At 36.5% G+C, this 27,700-nt stretch overlaps 1 protein-coding gene across 1 annotated transcript in view; it reads right to left on the bottom strand.

The window, feature by feature from the left end:
* The window catches only part of NBEAL1 (neurobeachin like 1), a 163,039-nt gene that overhangs the window by 79,772 nt on the left and 55,567 nt on the right, over positions 1 to 27,700 (bottom strand). Inside the window, exons 11-25 of the mRNA XM_055122038.1 lie at positions 22,446 to 22,532; positions 20,253 to 20,336; positions 16,267 to 16,365; positions 15,555 to 16,135; positions 15,226 to 15,358; positions 14,073 to 14,192; positions 12,049 to 12,352; positions 7,401 to 7,486; positions 6,545 to 6,634; positions 3,641 to 3,809; positions 2,907 to 3,040; positions 2,280 to 2,439; positions 2,067 to 2,169; positions 1,022 to 1,178; positions 67 to 225 (exon numbers count right to left, since the gene is read on the bottom strand). Coding sequence (XP_054978013.1) covers positions 67 to 225; positions 1,022 to 1,178; positions 2,067 to 2,169; positions 2,280 to 2,439; positions 2,907 to 3,040; positions 3,641 to 3,809; positions 6,545 to 6,634; positions 7,401 to 7,486; positions 12,049 to 12,352; positions 14,073 to 14,192; positions 15,226 to 15,358; positions 15,555 to 16,135; positions 16,267 to 16,365; positions 20,253 to 20,336; positions 22,446 to 22,532 — 2,466 coding nt within the window. The remainder of the gene's footprint in view (positions 1 to 66; positions 226 to 1,021; positions 1,179 to 2,066; positions 2,170 to 2,279; positions 2,440 to 2,906; positions 3,041 to 3,640; positions 3,810 to 6,544; positions 6,635 to 7,400; positions 7,487 to 12,048; positions 12,353 to 14,072; positions 14,193 to 15,225; positions 15,359 to 15,554; positions 16,136 to 16,266; positions 16,366 to 20,252; positions 20,337 to 22,445; positions 22,533 to 27,700) is intronic.

Raw genomic sequence — 27,700 nt, 5'->3', positions numbered from 1 at the left:
TTACATTTATAAAGTTGATATTGCAAGTAAATTCCTATGTATCCCAAATATAAGGAAAGTTTATACCTTAAAAATGATTTCTCTTAGTCTGTCAGAGTACTTCTGATTTAAGAGCAATGCATAAAGTATGTCAGCATTTCCTGGTTCAAATAGCAGTAAGAAAAGTTGGCCTCTGGTTGGGCTAGTACGTAGGAGATTGAGAAGAATATCCAAAATTCCAAAGAGCTATTAAAATTAAACCAAAAAGATAAAATAGACACAAATAGACAAAAATTATAAAATATCTAACTAAATCCTATAAAAATCTAATGTGCAGTTTTTTATTAGTGGGTCACCGTGAGGTACAATTACAGAGTTATAAACTTTTGTGCTTGCGTTCCAGTCACACAGTGATCAAGTACCCATCCCTCCACCAGTGCCCATTCTCCACCACCAATGTTCAGTTTAACTGAACTGTCTTCTATGCCAAAACTGCCTTTCCCTCATTTACAAATAAAATCAGAGTGCTACATATATAAGGCTTGTGCTTTGCCACTGAGCTACATTCCTGCTCCTCCTTTTTACCCTTTTGACTTTATTCCATTTCATTTTAGATCCTCTTCCAACCTAAATTGACATGCTAAGCTATATATCCTCTGTTAAGCCACTCCTAATTTCCTCAATGAGTAATACCTATAAAAATAAATACAAAGGACTCTATTTCTCTTACAGAAATATGCCCACTATAACTGGTGATAAGCAAATACACATTTTGTGACCTATGACAATAAACTTCAGAGCGGCTAAAGTAATAATTTCCACACACTATTTTCTACATAATTAAAAATTTTGTTACACTGCAATTTATTTTATTAAATTTTTGTTTGAGACAAAATCTACTTTTTAACTGCCTATATTGAATGTGACATTATAAGCATTTTATTCTAAAAAACTCAGCATTTAATAAAATTAAAATAAATAAATTTTTTTTAAAAAGTCATCTTAAAAGTTAAAAAGTAAAATTAGATCTTGGGCATAATACCTGTTCTTCTTCATTGACAGCAGCAACATAACCCATAATGCTTTGTATCTCTTCATGGGTCCCACCTTTGCACAGAAAATATTTAATTAATGCATACAAAGATGTCCTTATTGTTCGAATATCATCTAGAGTCAGCTCACTGTATTTACAATCACTCCTGAAAGAGAAAGCAAAACACAAGAGCTCAAATAATTTTTTGAAACCGAAAGAGTTTTTATTGAAAAAAAATTAGAGAAATATGAAGGGAGACAATGAGTTCATAATTAAAAAAAAAAGACTTAGGCTAGAGAGATAGTACAGGTGGTAAAGCTCTTGCCAACCCTAGTTAGATACATACATACATACAGTCCCTTGAGCAATGTCTGGGGTCACTTCTGAGCAGAATCAAGAAACACCCCTGAGTTCCACAGGATGTGGTCCCTGGTCCCAAAACTCCAAAATTTAAAAAAAGTTATTTCTATAAGGTTATTATATTAGAATTCATGGTATTTTTTTTGGGGGGGAGGGTCTAATCCCTGAAACACTACAGTTACTCGAAGTTTGTGGCCCAATAGCGCTAGATCCAATATTGTTTATAGGGCCTCGTGGTGACAAGAAATATTCCACTTCAGACACATCCATAACTTGAATTCATGGTATCTTTGACTTCTTTGCTCTTTTCCCCCACCAATTTAGATCTCCTGAAGCTTCAGTGACAAAGATATAAATTGCTAAAAATAGTTTATTTTTGATGTAACTCACATCATGTGGCAGACAGTTTTAAGGTCTTTGTTAAAATAATGACAGAATGTCATGTTTTATTAGCTTCTCATCGCATATCAGATACCTTAAGCACAGAGAAGTGGAATTATTTGCTTCTACAGTTAAAAACTAATAAAACACAAGACACAACACTATGTGATCATCAATTGTTCATCATTTAACTTCAACATTTATCATGCTCCTCTGAAATTATAAGATATTAAAATTTCTGGGAGAAAAAATTTACATGCCTCAATCAAGTAGCAGATAAAAAGAATCAAACTGAGAAGGAGTAACATCATACCCATAATAAATCCTAAGTGTATCTAGGAGAAACTGCACACCATACTTCTTTCGGAAAACTCTTCGGCTATCTTTGATGATGGTGGAGAGATACTGTATGTGACCTAAAACAGATAAAGTGATAAAGCTAAAAAAAAAGTAATAAAGTTACAAATTTCTAAAAACCAAGCAAAAAAACCTACAAAAATTTATTTAATAAGTAGCTTGATCTCACCAATTCGAAAGGGAAAATCTCCATGGTTCCAAATTCGGAAGTCAAAAAGTAAATACTGATACATTTGTTGAAGAAGTTGCATATTTTTCTCTAATGATACCTGCTCAATCAGCAACTGAATTGCCATCAACACATTAACATCCATCAAGGTGCTTGGCACCTGACGTACAAAAAGAAAAGATTTATGAAAAATTCAGCTTAAATAATTGCCAAACCAAACTTCTAATGACCAACTTAGAACATCCGTTACAATTAGAAGTTTGGCTACAAAAATATAAACAACTTGAACACTGAACCTTCTGATATAACACTAGAACACACATTTCCTAATGTCACTTCTAAAATATCTTAAATTTACCAAGTACTGCTAATTTCAAAGCTAACAAACAAGATATATAGATATATAGATATATATATGTATATATAAATGAAACACTGCTATGTAAGATCAGTAATTCTTGTATAAGCTTTTAAAAGCTGCTTGTAAGACACATTAGATCTACTAATATAGTCCAAACTCTAACAGAGAAATGTGAAAATATTTATTCATTAAGAAAAAATGTCACAACAAATTAGAATTCTAATTAGAAATATTAATAACATCCACATGATGTTAGACTAGCTCACCTTTTGCAGTAAGGCACCAAGAGTGGCAACTCCATGGGAGTGAATAAGATTATCCTGGTTAATAGGATGTCTTTGAATAAAGTGCTTCACAATCAAAATAAATGTTGCAATTAAATTTCGTTCTAATCTTGATTCTGTGGAATTGTGAACATGACAGTAATTATCATTTTACTCTACTCACATTCTGTTCACATTTTCCTATTTAATTAATTTATTTATTGGCTTCTTGGGTCATACCCAGCGATACTCAGGGGTTACTCCTGGCTCTGCACTCAGGAATTACTCCTGGCACTGTTCGGGAGACCATATGTAATGCCAGGGATCAAACCTGGGTCAGCCAAATGCAAGGCCAACACCCTACCTGCTGTATTACTACTCCAGCCCCACATATTCCTATTTTAACAACCAAGGAATTTAGTTCAGAAATTTGCCTCCAAAGACCATGTATAGAACGTAAATAATATAGAAAGCAACAATTGTATATTATATGCTTAAAAGCATATAAACACTAATTTAATAACATGGTTGCATTTCCACTAAGATTAAAAATGAAGAACAGTCAAAAGCAAAAGCAACTTAAGGTTTTCAACCTAATTATGAATCTTATGGCAACAGAAGTATAATTAGGGATGGGTAATGGTTAAAACTTCTTCCTAATGGTGGCAAGGCATTTTATATTTCTATTAATTCTTAAATTTCTTAGTAACTATTCTGGTTTAATTTCATCTTGATACCTGATGCCTTTGTGGAGGTCAACAGCACCCAATCTCCTTCTAAAGGTGCTATCAATTCAGAAACTGTACTTTCATTTGTTTCTTCAGGAATACGTCCTTCACTGAAGTGGCTGATTTGAGTCAATAAAGGAAAGAGTACGTTTAAACCACCTATGCAATTTATGGCGTCCTAAAAAATAAAATTAACATTTTTAGTCTTATAAAACAAGGGCAGTTTTATCATTTCATAGCTACAGAGCATATATGACATGACAATTTGCTAAGCTTTGGGCAACACATGGGCCAACCTAAGCACAAAGAACCCTGTAAGAGGGAAGAATAATTACAAATCCACTGAGAATAATAAATAGGAGAACAAACTGTGAAAATAAAAGACAAGGGTTTGGGAGGCAGGACAGCATATGCTGGGTTGGGTATGTGGCACAGCATGGTCCCGAGTATTGCCAAGTATAGCCCTGGAAGCCCCTAAACACTGCTTAACTGGCCCAGCTATCTTGGGCACTTTAGGAACTGGGGGGCCCCTGAACTTCTGACCACTGCTTGGGAGCACCCCGCAAACTACAAAACAAACTTCAGAGTAGAAATGAGTGACTCCTCTACTTTCACTGAACGAAAAAGGAGAATCCAACCAAAGTTCAGAGTGAATACTTTGGAAAGTCTAAGAAAATAGCATTAAGTATCCTTTGACAAGTTACCAATCTCTCACCTCAGTTTCTTCATGTGTGAAATGAGGATACTAAATTTCCATTTTGCAAAATTGTTAAAGGGCTTAAGTAAACTAACATATGAGAACATAGCATATGTAAGATGTTCTTTCTCAGGGCCCCACCTTCTCTTCCTTTTGTTGCTGCTGTTAGGACTGACCCAGAATAATACCCAAGTGGCTTGAGGGTCACAGGGGTTATATCCAGCAGTGCCTGGAGACCCATACGGTACCAAGAATCAAATTTGAGGCACTGTGCAAGCAAGGCATGTGCCTTGGTCCTCTGAGCTGTCTCCTGACCCCAATAGTCTTTTTCTTTGATAGTTTTTTTTACTTCTTTAATTCCACATAATAAATATGCCACCTTGACTGTCAAGTGTGAAATGTGGTATCACCAATTTTTATATGTAAGTAGCACAAACGAACTAGTCTTGTAAACTCAATTTTACAATAATGGCAAAAATTAACCTATGAATTGTCAAATTTCATAAATCTTCCCATTTCAAAATTTAAGTTTTTAATCTCAAAGAGAAAAAAGACTTTGTATCACATAAATAAGAAAAAGCTTTATGCCACATGAGTAAGAAAAAGTTTATACCATAAGAATTCTGTAAAAAGGAATCATCCATCATTAACGTCAAACCCATCACTACTTATGAATGATTTGTTTTTTCATTGAAGCAATATACATATTTGGTGTTAGAAAATGAGCGTTTGCATAAGGCTCAACCTTTAACATGTTAGTAATCTCTTTTACAAGAACTTAATGGCTTCAGGGTGAAATACAACAATCTCCAAACACTTTCCTCTAAGGAAAATTTTTTGGATCATTTTTGTGGATTATTCATAACAAGCAATACAAAATAAATAATTTAGACCACTTTGGGAGCAGGGTTTGGGGGTGGGGTGGAAAATTTTGTAATATGGTGGTAGGTATGTGTAATGGTGGTGGAATTGGTGTTGGAATATTAAGTGTAACAAATTATTGTGAAAAACTTTATAAAAATAAAATTTTTTAAAATAAAAAAGGTAAAAAAAAGAGAAAATTAGTGTTTATTTTTTAATTTTTGCTGATTTACCAGCAGCAAGCTCCTTCTATTATTCGTATTTCAATTCCTTAGACAATAATTTCCATTTAAGATATTAAGGACACACTGTAATTTAGTAGTATACCTCCTGACATTCCTACTAGCCCAAATAACCTTTAATAATTTAATCACTGAATCAACAATGTTATTCTTTATTCCTATGTTAGGCACCAATGAAAAAAAAAACAATGACTTAACCTTCAAAAAATTCTTAAAGGACTACTCCTAGTCTATTAAGGAGTCAAGCAATCAGTTACTATTTACAAAGATAAGTGGAGTGATAAAGTATAAAGAGTGTTAGTCAAGATAAGAATAGTTAACTCAGTCTTGGAAAATAAGCAGACTCTGCAGATCAAAACAGAAACCTATGCAGTCGATACATAACTAAGAAGCACAAGAAAAGGCAAATGAGATATGCTTAGAGTTTCATGAGGAAGAGGAAAAGTTACTCATCTTTAACCTCAGAAAGACAAGATTTGAGTTTGTTGAAATCTGACAGAGTGAAGATTAGACTGGGCAAAGTGATTCAGGTGACAGGGATAATCAGTGAAGTCTCTGAGATGGTTAGAAGGGTTGAGATCTGCCATTTAGTTTAAGGTATTTAATATCTTAAAAATGGAAAAACTACAAGGCAGTATGTTTTTCTTATGGAAGCTACTGGGTTCAAGGTATCTAAATGTCAACGAGGGCTGGAGCGATAGCACAAGCAGGTAGGGTTTTTGCCTTGCACGAGGCCGACCTGGGTTCGATTCCTCTGTCTCTCTTGGAGAGCCTCGAAAGCTACCGAGAGTATCCTGACCACAGGACTGAGCTTGGCAAGCTACCCGTGGCATATTCGATATGCCAAAAACAGTAACAACAAGTCTCACAATGGAGATGTTACTGGTGCCTGCTCGAGCAAACTGATGAGCAAAAGAATGACAGTGATATAGTGAAACAGTGAAATGTGAATGAAATAAAAGTCTTTCAGCTACCTATTTACTTATACTCCAAACTCTTTTTTTGGTTACAAACATTTAAAGTCAGCATCTATTATTCAGATCAGTTTGGTAAACTCTTATAAAATTTGTAAACATACAAAGTATGCAGCCAGTCAACTGATCATTAACTTACCTTAATGTCCCAATTTACTACTTTGTTTCCTGTTAACCTTCCATGCAAACAATTAGCAGATAAATCAAGACAGATTGAATTTTTGCATGCCTAAGAATAAAAGAAAGACATATCAAATAGCTAAGCTAAATGAGGACAAAGCATAACTTAAACTATACATGGATCACGTTCTTGTAATTTAGAAAGGTATTTAACAGTCAATGAATAATTGCTATAAAATTAAATATTAATAGTCTGTAACTGCCATAGGTAGGTCTAGAAGAAGAAAAGGGAGAGGATATAAAATCAAACAATATCAACAATCACCACATATTCAATGTTTATCTTGATCCAAAAAATGTATCTTTGGGGTTGGATTGGGGACGACACTGGCAATACTCAGTTGTGCCCCCCACCTCCCTAGAGCTTGAGGGACTAAATAGGGTTTTGGAGATAGAAGCCAGATCAGCTATGTGCAAAGCAAGTGCCCTACCCATTATATTTATATCTCAAGCCTTTTTTTTTTAAGTGAGGGGAGGTTTTTGGTGTTGATATTGTTGGTATGTCCTTTCTCCCGCTCAGATCTACCTTTGATCTTTCCATCAACCCTGTGGACCTGAAGTACTATTCATTAGATAAATTCTTGAAGGAAAAGGAATAGGACATGGAAAGTATATAGGTAATTTCTTTATTATCCTTAAGCAGTTGCACCTTAATTTTTACTGCTCCTAAATTTCTTTTGAAGATAAGTTATTTTTTAATGGCAATTCAAGTCTTCTTTCCTCAACCGCCCACAGAAATGAAAAAGTGAATAAAGAGGAGACTTATAGTTCACAGCAGTTACAACTAGACAGACAATTTGTGCATTTACTCTGACCTTTGCAGTGTAGTGAAGAAGGACATTACCAGGCACATCAGCCATGTCAGTGTCTTGGAATTTCCAAGGATTTAAACAGTTTGGTCCTGAAAATTATTTACACACACTTTCATTATTAAATATATAGGGTTTCAATATATGGAGGAAGTTCTATGTAACCAGTATAAAATTTTAAATTAAGGTTTTTCAAGCTACTCAAATAACACAGTTAAAATAAACAAACAAACCAAATGTACTATTTTTATATCATTTCCAACATGTCCAGAACAGAAAAGTTTAGGACTGTACAACACACACTACTAAAAATAAGCAATGAAATATTATCATCAAATACAACAAAACTTTATTAAGGGCCAGGGATATAGCTCATTGGTGGAATACATGACCTGCACACAGTAGGCACTAAGTCTGATGACTGGCAACAAAGCAATAAAAAGTTTATTACTTTAGTGTAAATTAGTTCAAATTTATAAGACAAAGAAACAAAGCAATCAAATAAAAAGATATACGAAAATGAAGAATAGAACCAGAGAGCTAGCTCAACAAGATGGAGTATGCGCTATAGATGCAGTTACCCACGCTTGATTCTTGGCATTACATGGTTCCTCAAGCACCACTAGAAGAATCTCTTGAGCACAAGGTGGGAGCAGCCCACGAGCACCACTGGGCATGGCCCAAAAATCAAAACCAAAGCAAAAAGAATAAAAAGCTCATTATCGTACTACCAAAAAAAAAAATTAAAAAAATACCATTTATGGCTGTGAATGTAGCTCAGATAGAATAGTTGTCTTGTAATTGTGAGGCTTGGGGTTCAATACACACAACAAACTAAAAAGAAATAAAAATTTAAAAGAGGTTCTAAGGCCCTGAAATATAATACAGGGGTTAAAAGGTGTGCCGTGCACACAGCAGAGACTGGTAAGATCCCCAGTACTACACATGGTTCCCCAAGCACTGCCAGGAGTGAACCCTGAGCACAGAACCAGGAGTAATCCCTGAGCATGGCTAGGTGTAGCCCAAACTCCTCCCACAATAATAAAAAAATTTAAATAAATAAAACAAGGTTCCATTTTAACTTAAAATGCAGAGTAATCAGTTATTGACCATTCCATTTTAATAAGCATATGACAAACTTTGTATACTAATTTATTACTGGTGGCACTAAAAATTAGTCTCTTTTTGAAACAGGGAAATTTAAGTAAATTACATTACTATAAGAAAAAAATCTTCAAACAGTTTGTGATGGCTAATAAACAATTTAAGTAATATACATCATGAATATAATGAAAGTAATAAAAGTGCCCTTAATATTTTATAATATTTAAGAGTTGTCTCTTAAGCAAAAAAAAATTTTTAAAAACAAAATATAAACTATAGATGTAATGACTACATTAAATGATTTAATTCTGAACTCAAAATTTGTTAAACTTTATGTAACGATAATGTTCTAATATAAACATTACAAGTCTAGTTAGTATTATTTATCTCAAAACTACTATGATTCTAAAAAAGGCATTCTGATTAAAGTATCTCTTCCACAGATATATATAAAGTATAGATATAGATACAGATATAAAGGCTTAAAAACTAACATCTTACTAAACGATAGATAAAATTTTGAAAACACCTCTAACAATCATGATTTGATTTAGAAAGGGGCTGGGTCTGAGCCACACCCTGTGGTACTAAGGATTTAAGTATTGATAGTGCTCAATGGACCACATGTGTACCAGGGAGCAAACCGGAGTCAGCCTATACTTATATTAGAATTTATTTATTTATTGGTTTTTTGGTTCATTCCAGCCATGCTCAGGGGTAACTCCTGGCTCTGGACTCAGGAATTACTCCTGGTGGTATTTAGGGACCATATGGGATGCCAGGGATTGAACCCAGGTTTGCTGCATGCAAGGCAAAGACCTTATTCTCTGTACTATTGTTTTGGCCTCCCAAAATTTATTTTTATTTCTATTTTTTTTTTTTTTAAGTTCTGGCTTATGACCCTCAGCTTGCAATGCTCAGGGCTTACTCCTGGCTTTGTGCTTAGGAATCACTGCTGGTGGTGCTCACAGAACCATATGCAGTGCTGGAGATCAAACCCAAGTGAGCTACTTGCAAGACAAGCATTCTACCAGGTCTATTGTTTCTTCAGCTCACAGAACTTATTTTATAAAATATTCCTATTACTAAAAGTCCAAGTCTAGATTAGCTTTACTCTTTGCTTTTTATCAACTATTTAATGAAGACATAGAGCCAATTTTATACAAACTCTTTCAGAAGTCATAAATACTTTTCAATTCTTTCATACAGCTAGCATAAAAATAACACAATACCTGACAAAGACTATATTAAAAAATTCCAGATCACCAATTAATCTTTGATAAAGGAGGAAAAAGTATGAAATAGGACAAGGAAACCTCTTCAACAAGTGTTTCTGGGAAAACTGGTCGGCTGCATGCAAAAAAATGAACTCAAAACTCTTTCTAATGCCAAATATAAAAATTAAATAGAAATAAATTAAAGGTCTTGATATTAGGCCTGAATCCATAAATTACATAGAGGAAAACATAGGCAGAACCCTCCATGACATTGAAGCTAAAAGCATCTTCAAGGATGAAACAGGACTGATCAAGCAAGTGGAAGCAAAGATAAACAAATGCACTTCAAAAGATGTGATGACCAGGATATAAAGTCATTCCACGGAATGGAAGAAATTATTTACCTAGTACTCATCTAATAAGGGGTTACTATCAAAGATATACAAGACACTGGTAGAACTTTACAAGAAAAAAAATCCAACCCTATCTAAAAAAAAAAAAAGGCAAGAAGAGATAAACAGAAACTTTCACAAGGTAGGAATACAAATGGCTAAAAGGCTCATGATTAAATACTCTAATCATCAGGGAGATGCAAATCAAAACAACAATAAGATATCATCCTACACCACAGACTGGCAGACATCAAAAAAACAGGTACAACCAGTGCTGGTGTGGGTCCAGGAGAAAATGACTCTTATCAACTGCTTGTGGGAATGTCAATTGATCTAGCTTTTCTGGAAAACAATATGGACATGGCTGAAAGATGTAGGAATTGAGCTTCCATTTGACCCAGCAACTTCCTATCTTGGAATATACAAGGCCATACAAACAAAATGGAGAAAAGAATTTGCTTTCCTATGTTTCTTGCAGCATTATTCACAATAGCTTAAAAACTGGCACAACCCAAGTGTCCAAGAGTAGATGACTGGATAAACTATAGTACATACACACAAAGGTATATTATTCAGTCATAAGAAAAAAAAATAAACTCATGAAATTTGCTACCACATGTAGAGATAAGGAGAGTATTGTATTGAGTGAAGCCAGTGAGGGAAAGAGAAGGAACAGAATGGTCTCTCTCATGTGCGGGATATAAAGAAACATAATGGTGAATAACAAATAACCAAAGACAATGGAAACAAAGAAAATGAGAACTGGTATTCAGTAAGAAACATACCACTGATAGGGCTGAGAGATAGGACATGGAGTAGGCCATGTTTATGGTGGAGGGAAGCATTCAACTGTGAGGAGGAGGTGGTCACGCTGAAAGGTGGTGAAGTGCTATGTATGAAACCCTATCAAACCATATAAAAATAAAAAATACATATAAAAAGCGCCTCTCATAGAGAAGCAGATTGGGGGGCGAGGCACATAGGGGTGGGGGGGCAGTGGTCTCTAATGAAGGGATTGGTGTTAAAACATTATATGCCTAAAACCCAATCATGAATAACTGTAATTTTATTGTGACTAAATTTTTAAAAATTTCATATTACTATGTATCATAAACTTAGAAGCATATACTCATAAGTTTAAAAAAATGGGGTCAGTCACATGCAAGTAAAGTGTTTTAATCTCCTGTACAATCTCCCCAGCCCCATGATTTTAAAAATTAAAGTCAGAACTAAAAGAAAAAGCCCTGCCCCCTCAAATCCCAGCTTGTAATTTTATCCAAAGAGTCCTAACTCTGCATTTAGAAGTTTTCCAGTACAGAAAAAAGTTATGACAAGCTTTGAAATAACTTGATATTCAGACAGATGAGTTTTTCAGAAGACAGGCTCACATTCTGTCTAATCAATGAATTAAAATCTGTTAGAAAAGACAAGTGGTATTAAGGACCAAATTGTGTATTCTCCATCTGCTCAAACTTACTGATGCTCTAACCTCCAATCTGACTATTATTTGTGGAGTTATTTTTGTTTGTTTGTTTGTTTGTTTTTGGTTTTTAAATCTCACCCAGCTGTGCTCACGGATTACTCCTGGCTCTGCGCTCAGGGACCACTCTTGGCAGACTTGGAGGACCATACAGGATGCCAGGGATCAGACCCGGGCAAGCCACATGTAAGGCATATGTCTTACCTACTGCACTATTGCTCCAGTCCCCATGTGGAAAGATTTTTTTAAAAAAAGGTAGTGAAGAAGGGGCCAGAAATGATATAGGGCACTTGTTGGTGGTATGAAGTAACTACCTATGTGGTTAATACTATACATCTTAAACTGCTATATGTGATGGAATTTTTCTTTCAGCACAAACTGAAAAGATTTCTTCAGATAAAACAAATTTATGCAGCAAAAGACTATGAGTTTAACTAAAGAGTAGGTCCATACATACTCACCTGCTAAATATAATGCCTTCACCTGAGGAGGCTGTAGTGCTTCATGAAAAATGGTAACAGACCCAAGCTGACCCTCCAAAGATGTAGGACATCCCCATTCACTATCTTGGGTTCCAGCTGATATCAATTTGGTAACTGATTTTGATTTGTCAACTGTCCCACCCCAGGAAGCTGAAGACAGTATTCCACCAAACGAAGTCCGATGAGGGGTAATGGGAGAAGAAAAAGGTGGATCTGGGATTTGGGATGGTGGAGGAGTGGTAGTTCTCTGCCCAGCAGAACCAATGCAACAGGAAATAAATGGCTAAAAGTTAAAAACAAATCAAATAAGCCATGTAATTTTACCTACTGTATTTAAAATAAAACCACATAAAATTAAGCAAGTACACTGAAAATATTTTTACTAGGTAATAATATGTGCAAGTGTATGATTCTTCACTATTGTTTAAATTCAATGGAGATGGAAAAGTTCATAAATGCCTATGTAAACATTAGAGCTTCATTAAATATTCCCATCTTATTCTGTTCTATTCAATCTATTTACCTTTCTCTAATGTAAACCTTTTTTTTCTAAACTTTTACCTGTTTATTCCTTGAATGGATTTTCTACATTACATGTTGTATGACTTCATCTAAAATGACATAATAGAATTAAAGTCTAACTTACTATTTCTTAGAATACAGCAACATTTAAAACTTTATGAATATAGAATAAACAGAACCTCTTATATTGTGTGTGTGCATGGGTGGCTAGGAATGGGCTTTGGGGTATTTGGGTAACACCTAGCAGTGTTCAGGGGCTACAAAGTTCTGTGCTCAGGATTGCCTCTGGTGGTGCTCAGGGAACCGTATGGTACTGTGGATCTAACCTAGCTCTCCTGTATGTCAATGATGTGATCCAATCCACTGAGTCTCCTCTCTGAACCAGAGTCTTTTACATTAAAAAGACAATTCTAAGAGTTCTCAATTACTTCCACGTAGAATAAATTAAACTCTTAAGAACTGAATGAAGATGAAAAGCATACGTACATCCTCCCAAGAAGCAGCTAATGGACTTAGAAAAATATTTCATTGTGATCAAACATTATGTACTAAGTGACTAACCAAAAATTTAAAAATACCATAATTAAACAGGTTCACATTATTTTATGAAAGCATAACCATCAATTTCAACTGATGGTTGAAATTTTCTGAAAAGTCAGAGGAAATAAGCATTTTAGTTTCATGTTATTGTACATCTTCTAGTTTGGGGAAAGCTTCCACAGCAGTGCCAGGGGCTGCCTGTCTACACTCAGCAGTGCGTAGAAGGCCAGGTGGTGCCAAGGAATAAACCTGGGACTCAGTGAATGCCAGGCATGCATTCTGATCCTCTGAGCTATCTCCCTGGCCCAAGTCATACATTTTAGACAGCAAAGACATGCAAAAATAGTGGCACTTTAGTGGTGGGCATGGCGTGATAACACTGTGTACCTCAAGAATATAACATTTTTGTAAACCAACCAGTTGATTTTGTAAATCAACCGGTCTTGTAAACCAGTTTTATCTCAGTAAATTAAAAAAAACATATTTTTAAAAAAACACTAAATGAAGTAACAGTAATGACAAAAGAAAGTCTGGATTAGGTGCAAGTTAAGTAACCGTATATGTAACACTACTCACAGCACAGTCACCAATAAAAATAGAAAATGATTCTGTTGCTTATAATAACCTTTACCTAGACAAGGTAAAACAAAACTTTCTTCTATATCTTTAACAAAAGTCAGACTGGGACCCGAGGGATAGTACAGCAAGTATGGTGCTTGCCTCGCACATGGCCAACCGAGGTCAATTTCTACCATTCCATATGAGCATAGGAGCCAGGAGTAACCCTGAGCATCTCTGGGTGTGGCCCAAAAGGCCAAAGCCAAAACAAGTCAGATTAAATCCTCAGACTACTGTCTTTGTCTAAAATCTGAGAATGAACAAAACTTTCCACTCCCTGCCCCCTCCCCTGCCAAAAATAAGAGTAGGTTAAATGTGTTTACCTCGTTCATGGCAGGAAATCTGAGAGGGGCAGAGACCTTTTGCTGTCCATTGTCATAGATGTAAACAAGACTCTGACCAAAAGGTCTTTTTCCAGGCATATGAACAATGGTGATGTTATGCTGGTAAAGAAAAACATACATTTACAGATAAAGATACATTAAACCTTTGAAATAGGAGATGTTTCCAGAATATTACTCTACAACTACTTTGTTGAACAGCAAGACATTAAGCATAATTTATGGCACAAATGGTGCTCTCAAAATGAGTATCAACTTTTTCAACTAGTACTGTAAAAGTATTTACATCTATTCTAGAAAATCTACACATATTATATCTTTTCTGTATTTTCTAAGTTCAAGTATTTTTTAAAATAAACTTTTCTAATAAACATTTTTTTTTATTTTTAAAGCAACAGAAATTTGTTACTTTTAACAATTTATTACCTCATTTTATTTTTTGTTGCCTTTTTTAACAGGGGAAATACTTGGCAGTGCTCGGCCATGTGGTCCTAAAAACCAAGCTCAGGTCAGGGCCTCAGACATACTAGGCATTTGCATTAACCCTTGAGTTACAACTCCAGCCCTAGTATTTCATGTTTAATTAAAATTAAAAGTTTATTCTAAACTCTTTTTAAAAAATCATAAAAATCAATCTAAATTTTCAACAAAGAAATGATCACTACTTATTTTATGCTGATAATGATGGTATTAATTCCCTAGAAATAATGTCAAAATGAATAGAACTTTAAAACTTTTTTATCAGGACTTTAAAAAAAATATGAATTCACTCTTAAAAAGCAGATGACAGGGCCAGAGCAATAGTACAGCAGTTTGGGTGCTTGCCTTGCACATGGCCAATTTGGGTTCAATCCCTGGCACCCCATCTAGTCCCAAACCCACCAGGAGTGCGCTCTGAGCGCAAAGCCAGAATAAGTCCTGTGCACCACTCAGTGTGGCTCCAAAACAGACATAGATGACAATACTTAATGGGTGGATGCACCAAACATGTGGTTTTTAAACAAAGAAGTTGGGACTAGGGACTAGTTGAATGGTAGGAGGCAAACTTTGCAAACTGTAAGCCTGGGTTTTATTTCCAGCACCAGTAAAAAAGAAAGAAAAATAAGAAATTAGATGTGAGCCTTAAAGACCTTACCCAGAGGGAATCACAAAAACTGTGGTCAGGTAACATAACTGTTGCATATTCTCTTTTTGTGCACACTGCCACAACCAGCATACCTGCATAGGTAACAAAAGCTTCAAAACCCATGCCACTTCCTGTAAAAAAGCTAACAAAAATATATTAATCAGAATGTTTCAAGTCATTTTATTCAATTTTATCACCATGGAAACACATAAAACCACTATCCAATCATCAATTTATCAAGCATGCTACGATTTCTTTTCAAGCTTTTACTTATTAAGGAATCACAGGATACACTGTTACAATAGTAATCACTTATGTTACATAACTTGTACCAGTACCTGTATAATTGTTTTCTTTTTCCTCCTTTGTTACCATTGCCAAGAGTCAATTGATCCTGATCCAAACAAAACCAGGCACTGAAAGAAAAGGCCGACCCTGGCCATTTCTGTATTGAAGGCACAGAAATTCCTGCCATACTATGTGACAAATTAAAATACTGTAGTGCACTCTCTAGGCTTTGTTTTCGGGCCATCATTAGGATTGCTCGAGTCACAGAAATGGTGTAAGGGTGAATAAACTCAGATTCATCCACTCTCAGTAATCTTAGTAATCGATGAATTTCTTCTGCACTGATTGACTGACTCCCCAAGGAACCATGAAGTGCAATCAAGTTCTCAGCACAAGTTCGATGGAGGGAAGACTGGGAATCCAGGGCTTCTATAATTTGAATTCCCATATTTGCATTGACACAAGTAGTTCGACTTTGTCTATTGATACAACAAATTCTTCTCAGCCAGTCAGAGATGAAGATTTGCAGGTCATGAGATTCTAGCTCTGGAATCCATTGGATAAGAAGCAGAAGAGGCTGGACATTACCAATGCCCAAAATCCCAACTGAAGTGTGATCACCCTCTACAGCCTGTAAAGCAAAACAAAAGACAAAAGATTTACCATCTTTGAGATGGAGGCAACAGAACTTCTTTGAAGTAACAGAACTTCTTCGAAAGCTAAAAAAAAAAAAAAAAAAAAAAACACAACAAAATACCTCACCATATTCATGAGTTCTTTTAGTAGTTCCAATGGTGGTTGACCCAGGGATTTTAATACATCTAATAAATGTCTATAACCAATTCTTTCTTTAAATACTTCCTAAAAGAGAGAAATAAATATATCAAACACATTTTCAAAGACTGACTTGGTTAGGAAACTAAAACTGTTGAGTATTCATTTACGTTAATTAACCCAGTGTTAGAAAGACTGAATTCTGGGGCTGGCAAGATAGTACAGCAGGTAGAGTGCTTGCCTTGCATATGCTGACCTGGGTTCCATCCCCATCACCCCATATGGTCTTCTAAGCACTGCCAAAAATAATTCCTGAGTGCAGAGTCAGGAGTAAGCCCTGAGTATCACTATGTTTGGTATGGCCCCAGAACCAAAACAACAACAAAAAAGACATTTTTTTTTTTTTTTTGCTTTTTGGGTCACACCCAGTGATGCTCAGGGGTTACTCCTGGCTTTGCACTCAGGAATTACTCCTGGCGATACTTGGGGGACCATATGGGATGCCGGGGATCGAACCTGGGTCGGCCGCGTGCAAGGCAAACGCCCTACCAGCTGTGCTATCGCTCCGGCCCCCCAAAAAAGACATTTTTTAAAAAGTAATGACAGAAGTTTTGAGGCAGTGTGCATGGGGTGGTGGGGAAAAGAAGAGAGAGGGAGAGAAAGGGGAGCAGGAGAGAGAGGGAAAAAGGGGAGAGAGAGAGAGAGAGAGAGAGAGAGAGAGAGAGAGAGAGAGAGAGAGAGAGAAAGGAGGGTGGGAGGGAGGGAGGAGAAAACATGGGCTTCTCCACTTTGCCAGAGTGGAGAGAGCCCAGTGCAGGCCACCATTAAAGTCTGAAGGTATGAAAGTCCACATCTCAAGAGGGGAGATGCGGCAACATATGCTAGGGTACCACATGCGCTCAGCAGTGACACACGTGCTCGGGCAGCATCTGTGCACCAGAATGAACTACTCTGAAATCACAGGTTGATCTTGAAACAGATTCAACATAGATTCTAGATACAGTGTTTTAGTATTCACCCACACTGTTAAAAATAAATAAAATAAGCAAAAAAAATTGCTATAAAATTACTGTATTAATTACAGACTAGGACATATTCCATTTCCTTTATTTCTTCATTTAAGTTGTAATTAGTTGCACAGAATCACAATTACACTTTACTTTTTTTTTTTTTGGGTCACACCTGGCGATGCACAGGGGTTACTCCTGGCTCTGCACTCAGGAATTACCCCTGGCTGTGCTCAGGGGACCATATGGGATGCTGGGATTTGAACCCGGGTCGGCTGAGTGCAAGGCAAACGCCCTACCCGCTGTGCTATCTCTCCAGCCCCACAATTACACTTTAAAAAGTATGGAAAAACTAAAGACTTTGGGGTAACAAAAATCAGATAGTAGCTCCAACTAACTAGATAAAAGTATGGATACCTCTTAGTGGCAGGAAAAATACTGGGTACTCTCTACTCTTTGTACCTAAATGGGCTGAATGATGGGGAGCATCAGTCTACTTGTGTAAATAGAACCCCCCCACCATCAAATTAAAAAGCTCATTTGAATGAACTTTTCATTCAAATAAAAATTTATTTGAGTAAGCTCTCAATATTAAGTATTTGGGTGGGATGAGTGTGGGCACACAGCACTTAAGAGGCCTGAGGGTTAATCCCATGATATTTGGACCAGCTGTGTGACCAGATGGCTCAATGCTAGAGCCCAGAAATGCCACACCGAGAGTTGTGCTGGAAGTGACCAGAACTACACTTGAAAGTGGTCAGGCCACTCGAGCAGTACCTCAGGATCACGCATGAGGGGGATGGAGCACACAGTCTCCAGCTGGCAGGCTTGCAATCTAGCCATTTGAGATATCTTGCCAACCCCACATGTATTTTAATGAGCACCAAAGCTCGGAAGTAAAATATAAACACAACCCAAAAAACCAAACAATACTAAATTCATGCAATAAATCTGGCAGAAATATAGAGACTTATAAAAACAAAAACAAATAATTAAACAAAATGAGTAAGATTGGTTGTCTCTGGGGTGGGACCACTACTTGACTATGCGTCAAGGTAGGAAGAAAATCTTTTTTCAAAAGGGATTTCAAAAAGCAGTATTTTATAACAAATGGCCAAACACAACAGAGGATGAGAACTGGTCTACAGAACCGAGCTTTCTCAGAATGGAGGATGAAGGGAGTGAGGAGAGAGTTTGGAAGTCTGAGAAGAGGGACACTGGTTGAGGTGTAGTGCTGTTAATATTATGCATGAAACCCTATCATATCACTAATAGTATTGTATACCATGCTATGAAACTGTTTAAAAATATTTTTAATTTTACATAATCATAAACATATGCCAAAAACAGTAACAACAAGTCTCATAATGGAGATGTTACTGGTGTCCACTTGAGCAAATCGATGAGCAACGGGATGACAGTGATACTTCGAAAAAAGGACAAACATTTTAGGTTTGTATTCATCTATATTCCTAAACTAACTACTTGGAACTTAAACTAATTTTTTCCAGACAAAAATCACAACAAATGATTAGATTCCCAAAATAACTTGTGAAAGCAAGTTTTTAGTAGGAATGTAACCCTAAATTACATACAGCAATATTTGGAAGATGAAAGTTAGTCTAACAAAAAACAACTGAAAGTAAGGAAATGAACTGAGGGCACTATAATTTATTCATTCATTTCTGGTAAGGCATGAAATGCATCAGAAGTGGTGGATAAGAAGGCAAATTACTAATGACAATCATAATAACAGACAACGAATACTTAACATGGACCTGGCACTGTGCTTATAATTTTAGATCAGTAGTGGGGCACTTGTATTTTTTTGCCAAAAGCCATCTGAATATTTATAAAATCATTCAGACTCAAACAATACAGGCAGATGGGCTCTGGGCAGTAAATGAAAAGCCTATCTGGCCGTCCTATCATGTACCCACACCAGACAACATAACACCCTGCAGGGCTGGATGTTCTCCATTCCTGCTTTAGACAGATGGTCTCACTCATTCTTAAAACTACTCAGGAACAAACTACTATCACCATAAGTTGGCAGCACAACACAGTGGTAGCAAATGAGAAAGAAAGTCATAAGGAGTAGTGGCTACAAAAAGCAGATGGATAGAAATGTTTCTATGTGAAACAGGAAAATACCTGACCAAACAGAAAGTTATTATTAATGAAGAATAGCCAGGAAATAAAATTTTTTGAACTTGATAATCAGAGAATGCCTTAAAATAATCATTTCAACACCCAATACTCTCTCCCATCTATTAATTTACACTATGAATATCTTTTGGGTTGGAGCGATAGCACAGCGGTAGGGCGTTTGCCTTGCACTCAGTCAACCTGAGTTCATTTCTTCGTCCCTCTCGGAGAGCTGGCAAGCTACCGTATCTCACCCACACGGCAGAGCCTGGCAAGCTACCCGTGGCGTATTCAATATGCCAAAAACAGTAACAACAAGTCTCATGATGGAGATGTTACTGGTGCCCGCTTGAGCAAATCGATGAGCAACGGGATGACAGTGACAGTGATATGAATATCCATTAGCTTATCATTTTTAGTCATTGTGGTTTTAAATAATCCCAAAACAGTGTCTATAGGCTTCTTTGCTTGAAATAATCAGTACAATCATTGTTATACAAAAATGATATATTTTGTGAACTACTTCAGGAGTGAAACCAAATGTACTATACAATGCCACACACTACTTTGGAAACTAAATATATAGTGCAAATTGGCAAATTTTAGATTAGCATTTTCAGAGCTAGATAGGGCATTTGCTTTGCACACGGCTGACCCACATTCAATCCCCAGCACCCCATATAGTTCCCTGAGCACTGCTAGGAGTCAATCCTGAGCACAGAGCCAGGAGAAAGCTCTGAACACCACTGGGTATATGATTCCCCACCCCTGCGCCCCCTCAAAAATCATCATTTTTGAGTTTAAGGATATATGTTTCACCTTAGCAGCTGGAGATTTGTGCATCAATGCTGTCAAAGCCTGAATGGTTGATACAGCCAAACAGTCCAACCGTCCCTGCAACACCTAGGAGGGGCAGAAAGGTGGGGGGAAACATTAACCAATATATTTGAGAGGTTCATTCAGTTAGGATACCTTTGCTCTGAAAACCTGAAAAGATAAGTTCTTAACATGCATGACATGACATCTAATGAAATGGCCTCCTCAAATACGAAAATCTGCAAACTTGATAGAAAATGAGCCACTGGTCAAGAATAAGGATATACTTCCTACATTCAAGTGTTTTGTAAAACAAAACAAAAGACACCAAGCTTAATACATGCTTTTAAAAAAAAATGGACAATCTCAAGAGGAAGGGAGGGAGGTCTACCATTGGAAATTCTATCATATTTTAATATTCCTTCAAAAGTACATTTGAACTTCCCAAGTTTAATTTCAACAGCGTGTAAAATACGATGACAAATGATTTTCTCTACTTATTTCCCAAGCCTTTTATTAGAATTAAAACATTCTGCGCACACACCAATCCCATTTGCAAACAATAAAGTGCGTCTATTTTTATATAAGATGAATAATTTAAGGGAGAACAGAAATGAAATATGCCTCTATAAGCATTACGTTTTTATTGAAGCAAACCTACTACTAAAATTTAAAAAAAGGAAAATTAGTTCTATTTTGTCTATTTCTCCTTTAGCTCCCTTATAAATAAATTTGTTAAATTTCAGGATAGAATTTTTGTAGCAAACATACAAATGAAAGCAAAATATAGTAGCAAACAAAAACACTAAGATTATTACATTACTGGGCTTAAGTCAACCATGATAGCATAGTATGAAACTAGAAAGTTGTAAAAACTAACAGTCCCAAAAATCTTCTTTCAGGAATATATTACTACCACTGGATTCATTCTATATATAGGATTTTCCTTTCTTTCACTAAAAAAAAGATGAGTAAAAGAAGATAAATTAGATATGAAGTTAAAAACCTATCTATTTCAAACTACTTAAAGTGTTATACTGGCTTTGATATTATTTAATAAGCATTATGTCAGAAAATATCTTATATCCATAATAAGCATATGCAGGACTGGAGAGATAGTACAGCAAGAAGGGCACTTGTCTTACATGAGCCCTATCCAGGTTCAGTCCCTGGCATTCCACATGGTCCCCTGAGCAGTGCCAGAAGTAAATTTCTGAGTGCAAAACCAGGAGTAACCCCTGAGCATCACCACTTTAAAAAAACAAATTCAAAAAGAAGGCATATGCATAAGATATTTCACACAAAATTTCACACAAGTACACTATTTTTGTAACTTATCCAATGGGACAAGCATCGCAATACCTGAAATCAAGTAACTAACAGAAACCTCCAACAATGTTACTGTGTTTTATTCATCTAGAGGGACTGATCTATATACAGAAACCAAGATGTACAGAGAAATCTAAAAGTGTACTCTTCCAGATATTTCACATCCCATAGCAGAAAATAAGATTATGTCTCTTTTAATATAGCACTAAAAGTAATCCAGACATTAAAATAATATTAATAAAATATCATATAATTTTTCCACAAACATTTTAGGGAAGGAAATTAATTTTTTTAGTGTTTTTCTGAGCTAAATTATGTAATGTATTGTAAGATGTAACAAATCTACCTTACGTCCATACACAGCTGAATCTTTAGAGAAAAAAAAGGAAAAAGTTTAGTTTTGTGCTAATTTAAAACTAAAAGACTTTGGAATCTTCTTCCCTTCCTCCAAGATCAAGTTGTCCATTGAGTTATGATTATCATCAACAAGAAGCAAAGAATCAAGATTTAAAACTGATCATATTCACAAACAAAGAATCCCAATTATACCACCATGCTTAGAAAAAGAAGCCCCCAAACTTCGAAGTCAGTACCAGGTGGAGAGCATTGATACTGGGATCTAATTCCTGTACTTTCTATCTCCTCAAACTGACAAGAACACACACATAAGAAAGGAAACTTGATGTTTATATCTTTTAGAGAAACGCAATTGAAAATGTTTTACAATTTTCAAAAATAATTAACCAAAATCAGATCAGATAATATTTGTGCATTTTAAATCATAAGGGAAAAAAAGTACAGGAATAGTTGTTCCCACTGACTGATTTTTGGATTTCAGCTGAAACAAGATGCAGGCTTTGTAGATACCTGGTCCTCATTCATTTCTGTCAGTAATTTGTTGGCAAGGTCTTTCTCGTTCTTGTCTGCCACCTTATTGTTAGCATTTAAAAATAGCTGTTAAAAACAGAGACAAGAATAATGGAGAAGAACATTAAATTGTTAACTACAAGCAGAAATGAAGCTTAAATGGATTTCCTTGTATTTCAAAAATATATGTGAGAACCTACTTCTGAAGTATACAACTATAAAATTCTTCATTTTTTTGGATTACAATTATTAGTTAACATACAGTATAATTATTTTAGTTCATGGAACTGATGGTTACTAACATAAAATACAGCAGTAATTAAATTGTTGATATTCTTAAGTTTAAGAATTAGCAAAGAATGCCTCACAGAAAAGAGGAAAATAAGCTAGAGAAAGACTAAAGATAGTGCAGTAAATAAAGAAACTCTGCAGCCAAGCAGGTTTGTGAGATGCCATCAAACTAATCTTAAATTCTTTACAGGAATAAATCTCACCGCACCAAATACACTTATGTCTACCTTTGAGATCAGCACGTGTATTTTTCCAAATTTACCTGACCACATTTTCAGTTAGTTTCTTGGGTGGGGCGGGGGCAGAGGGGGTGGAGTACATGCAGCTGTTCTCAGGGCTTACTCCTAGTTCTGCTCTCAGAGTTCACTGTGCTTGGGAACTATATCAGCGCAGGAATTGAACCCAGGTCAACCACGTGCAAGGCAAGCACCTTACCTGCTATACTATCTCTTCAACCCCTGAGCACACATTTTGTTAATTCTTTAACAATATTCTGTACAATTATCAAGAGTTGAGCAATACTTATAGTAGTTGGTATACTAGAAAGGCAGTACAGGATTATCTCTGGCATTCAGAATTACTTGCCCTTTTCTGAAAGAAATAAAAGAATAAATTTTAGTTTGGTTTAAGAATATAAAACCTGGGAGTGGGGGTGGGGGGGGCAAAGAGTTTGCCTTATAGGAAGTTGATCTGTATTCAATCCCTGGCAACTCATATGGTCGCCGAGCCCTGTCAAAAGTGATCCCAGAGGGGCTGGAGTGATAGCACAGCAGGTACAGAGTTTGCCTTGCATGCGGCCGACCCAGGTTCAATTCCCAGCACCCCATATGGTCTCTTGAGCACCTCCAGGAGTAATTCCTGAGTGCAGAGCCAGGAGTAACCACTGTGCATCACTGGTGTGAGCCAAAAAGGGAAAAAAAAAAAAAGTGATCACAAAGTACAGACAGGAGTAAGTCCTGTAGGTGTACCCCCACCGCCCACTCAATTAAAAAAAAAAAACTCAGTGCCTCAAAAGACCTTAGTCACAGACTGGATAAAGAGAAAAATCAAGCCAGACTTAAAAAGGAAGACAAAGGGCTGGAGTGATAGTACAGTGGGTAGGGTGTTTGTCTTGCATGTGGCTGACACAGGTTCAATTCCCAGCATCCCATATGGTTCCCTGAGTACCACCAGGAGTAATTCCTGAGTGCAGAGCCAGGAGTAACCCCTGTGTAACCAAAAAGCAAAAAAAAAAAAAAAAAAACCCATAAAGATTTATAAAGAGTGGGCCAGAGATATAACAGAGCAGTTAAGGTACTTGTCTTGGACATGGCTGACCTGGTTCAATCCATAAAGTTCCATATTGTCCCCCTAAGCCTGACAGAAGTGATCCCTGAACTCAGAGCCTAGAATAATCCCTGGGTACAGCTAATTGTTACCCAAAAACCAAAGGGGGAAATTTTTTTTTTAAAAGAGAAGATTTATAGAGATTTATCAAGAGCATAATCTAAATATAAAGTTAGTAAGTTCACTCATATAAACTTTGGAATCAGAAACCTGGGTTAGAATCTTGGTTCCACTCTAACTTAACTGTCCATTTGCTTGGGTTTGTTGTATTGGTTGGTTTGCTGGTTAAGGAGCTGGTGGGTGGGTTGATAAGTTGGTAGGTTCTTATAGTGCCAGGGCTGAAATTCAGGGACTCTCACACATGCAAGGTAAATGGCTCTGCTTCTCTGGTGAGAAGAACTGAGTGAAAACTCAGAACTGGAGATGTATTCTGGTACATTTCCAGTTTTGAGTTTTCACTCTTCCTTTCCCTCCTGTTGCTGCTATTAATGGGATGAGTGGGGCCAATACATATTCGTGGTGCTTTTATGCTCTGATGGTACACTTTAGCAATGGAGTTTACAAAAACTTCCTTGTACTCTGCTAAAAACTGTAAGCTTATTGTTATGTTGAGGATTCAAATAGCAATGCTCTTTGTATCCAGTTGGATACATAGATAAGTAATAGCTGGAAAGAACTTAAAATGTCACATGGTGCAATGCAGGGGCACTAACCCTGAGAATCCAAAGTGGCCCAGTTTTTAAAAATACTACCTATGGGTCCAAAGGAATAGTACAGGGGCTACAGTGACAGTACAGAGGGTAGGGCATTTGCCTTGCATGTGGCCAACCTAGGTTTGATCTCTGACACCCCATATGTTCTCCCAAGCATTGAGTAATTCCTGAGTTCAAAGCCATGAGTAAGCCCTGAGCATCACTGTATGTACTTCCCTGCCACTTCCAACCTCACAAAAACCAACAAAGGAATAGTACAGTAGCTTAGAGATTCTATTTTGAAACCGTGAGTGGGTATTGTCATGAGTTCAAATCCCTGATGTACCACATGTGCTGAGTGCAATCCTGGCAGGTCTGCTATTAGAGCTAGAAGCCTTGGTGTCTGCAGTCTCTGATTCTGCAAGAAGTTTCTGAAGGCTTTGCAATTAGGTATGTGTGATAAATACGTTGTACCATAAAAATGGGTACAAACCCAGAGAGCACTGCAAATGGAAAAGATGGGCAAGCACCACTACTAGGATGTACAACCTCTGCTGAGCACATGTGTGAACTCCAGCAACCCTTGGCAAGACAAGTACAAACATAAATCATGTACCTCAACTAAAAGAGTGATCCTCAGAGCAATATGTGTGCAAATCAGCACAGCTAAAAAAGTGCAAGCCTCAGTGAGCACCACAGTCAAATGTGCTGCAACTTGATGTGCAACTTCTGATGAGCATCATAATTAAAAATGAGAGGCCAGAATGATAGTCAGGCAGAAAGGGCGCTTGCCTTGCAGTCAGCAACATGGGTCTGATCTCCCGCACCACATATGGTCCCCTAAGCACCACCAGGAGTGATTCCTGAGTGCAGAGCCAGGAGTAAGCCCTGAGAATGGCCAGGTGAGGCCTCAAAACAACAAATAACGACAACAAAAGAACTAATCTCCTTATTTTAAGATAGTCTCAGCAAATCAGAATAAAATCTTTAGTAATTTTCAGCAGGTAATACATGAAAGGAATATCTCAAATAGAAATGTAAGGGTTCTCTGAAACAGTTTTGTTTTCCATTTTATGTCTCAAACTCAACCAACCATGAATAACTCGTAAATCATGCTGCCTTAATAAGAAGAAATAATGCTAAGTTTTGTTTCTAAGGATTTCTCAAGGAGCTCTCTAAAAAAATTCTGCTAATGGGGCTGAAGTGATAATATAGCACATGGCCAACCCATGTTCAAACCCCAGAACCCCAAATGGTCCCCCAAGCACTGATTACTGAGCACAGAGCCAGAAGTAAGTCCTGAGCACTCACTGCTGGGTGTGGCCCCCAAAAAACACAAAAACAAAAATCAGCACCCCTCGTCCCCCAAAAGAAACCTAGAAAAATTTTGATGTAGTTTGAAATGAACATAAATGATACAAGGAGAAATATTTGTTATTATATACTCACAGAAATGTTACAAGTTGTAAATATGTAAAAGTTTGTAAAAAAAAGTTAAAATATGTAAAAGTTTCAGAAAAATAAGCAAATTGATAGCACATATCAAGAGCCACAAGAGTATTTCTATTTTTCTACTTCTCTACATTTTTAATCAACTACAACTTGATTTTATGTAATGCTTACCAAAAATAAAAAGTTTTATGTCTTTTGACAGAGAAATTTTATAAAAATTTTTATCACTGAATCTTTAAAGAGAAAAGAGCAAAATAACATAACAAATCAAGTATCTACCAGTAATTATAGTACATCCACTAAATCTAATATATTCTAAAATTATAACCTTCCATATTTCACCACATAATCACACAGCTTTCTTTTTGACATGAAAATTTTTAAATTAAGGCAATGTGATTCACAGTTATTCACAGTTGAGTTATAGGAGTATAATGCATTAATCCTTCAACCAATGTCCCCAGGTTCTCTTGCACTTTGTCTTTAATATAAGCAGAATTTTAAAAAGCTTCAGGGCCAGAGACAGCTCAGGAGGCTTTATTTTTTGTTTTTTTTTTTTTCTGGTTTTGGGGTCACACCTGGTGATGCACAGGGGTTACCCCAGGCTCATGCACTCAGGAATTACCCCTGGTGGTGCTCAGGGGACCATATGAGATACTGGGAATTGAACCCGGGTCGGCCACTTTCAAGGCAAACACCCTACCCACTGTGCTATCGCTCCAGCCTCGCTCAAGAGGCTTTGTATCTGCTTTGCATGCTAGAAGCCTGACTTCAATCTCTGGAACTACATGGTCCCCTGAGCACCACCAGGAGCAACCCCTAAGCACAGAACTGGGAGTAGTTCCCTGACCCCAGCACCACATAGTGTAGCTCCAAAACAAAACAAAGGTTAATAAAATGGTCATACCCCATTTTCTAGCAAAGAAAATTGGTATAAAATTTGCAGTGAGATGTGGTATGAAAATACTAATGAAATGATCTGAATGAAACAAAAGAGTGAGCCTATACACAATGAATGAAGACACCAAAATTCGGAAACAAAAAACATTGCAATTTAAAATATAGGCAAATAAAACGTTTTTCAAAGATAGTCAGAAGCACAAGTGAAGGTGCTCCTCTTTAGCAATAAAAAAAAAAAAATGAGTAAAAACTACAATAAAATGCCACCTAATACCCACCAAGACGCCTACAAATCCAAACCAAAAGGAGATACCACTTTATACCCATTAGGATGTACAGGATCAAACATCAAGTTATTTGGATTCTATATTTAAAAAGGAAAGAAAAGTACTAAGTGTGAAAATGTGGAGAAAGTGAATCCCTTGTGCACTCTTAATGGAAATGTAAGATGGCGCAGGTCCTACTAAAATATAAGGTGCTTCCTAAAAATAATATATAACTATAATAGAACCCTATTTCTGACATACACTCAAAAGAATTGAAAACGGGGTCTTGAAGCAATGTTTGTAAGTACACATTCACAGCAGCATTATC

The sequence above is a fragment of the Sorex araneus genome, chromosome X (assembly GCF_027595985.1).
Source record: "Sorex araneus isolate mSorAra2 chromosome X, mSorAra2.pri, whole genome shotgun sequence".
Classification (NCBI taxonomy): domain Eukaryota; kingdom Metazoa; phylum Chordata; class Mammalia; order Eulipotyphla; family Soricidae; genus Sorex; species Sorex araneus.
The sequence above is the reverse complement of the archived record's forward strand: the minus strand, read 5'-3'. Positions and strand labels throughout refer to the sequence as shown.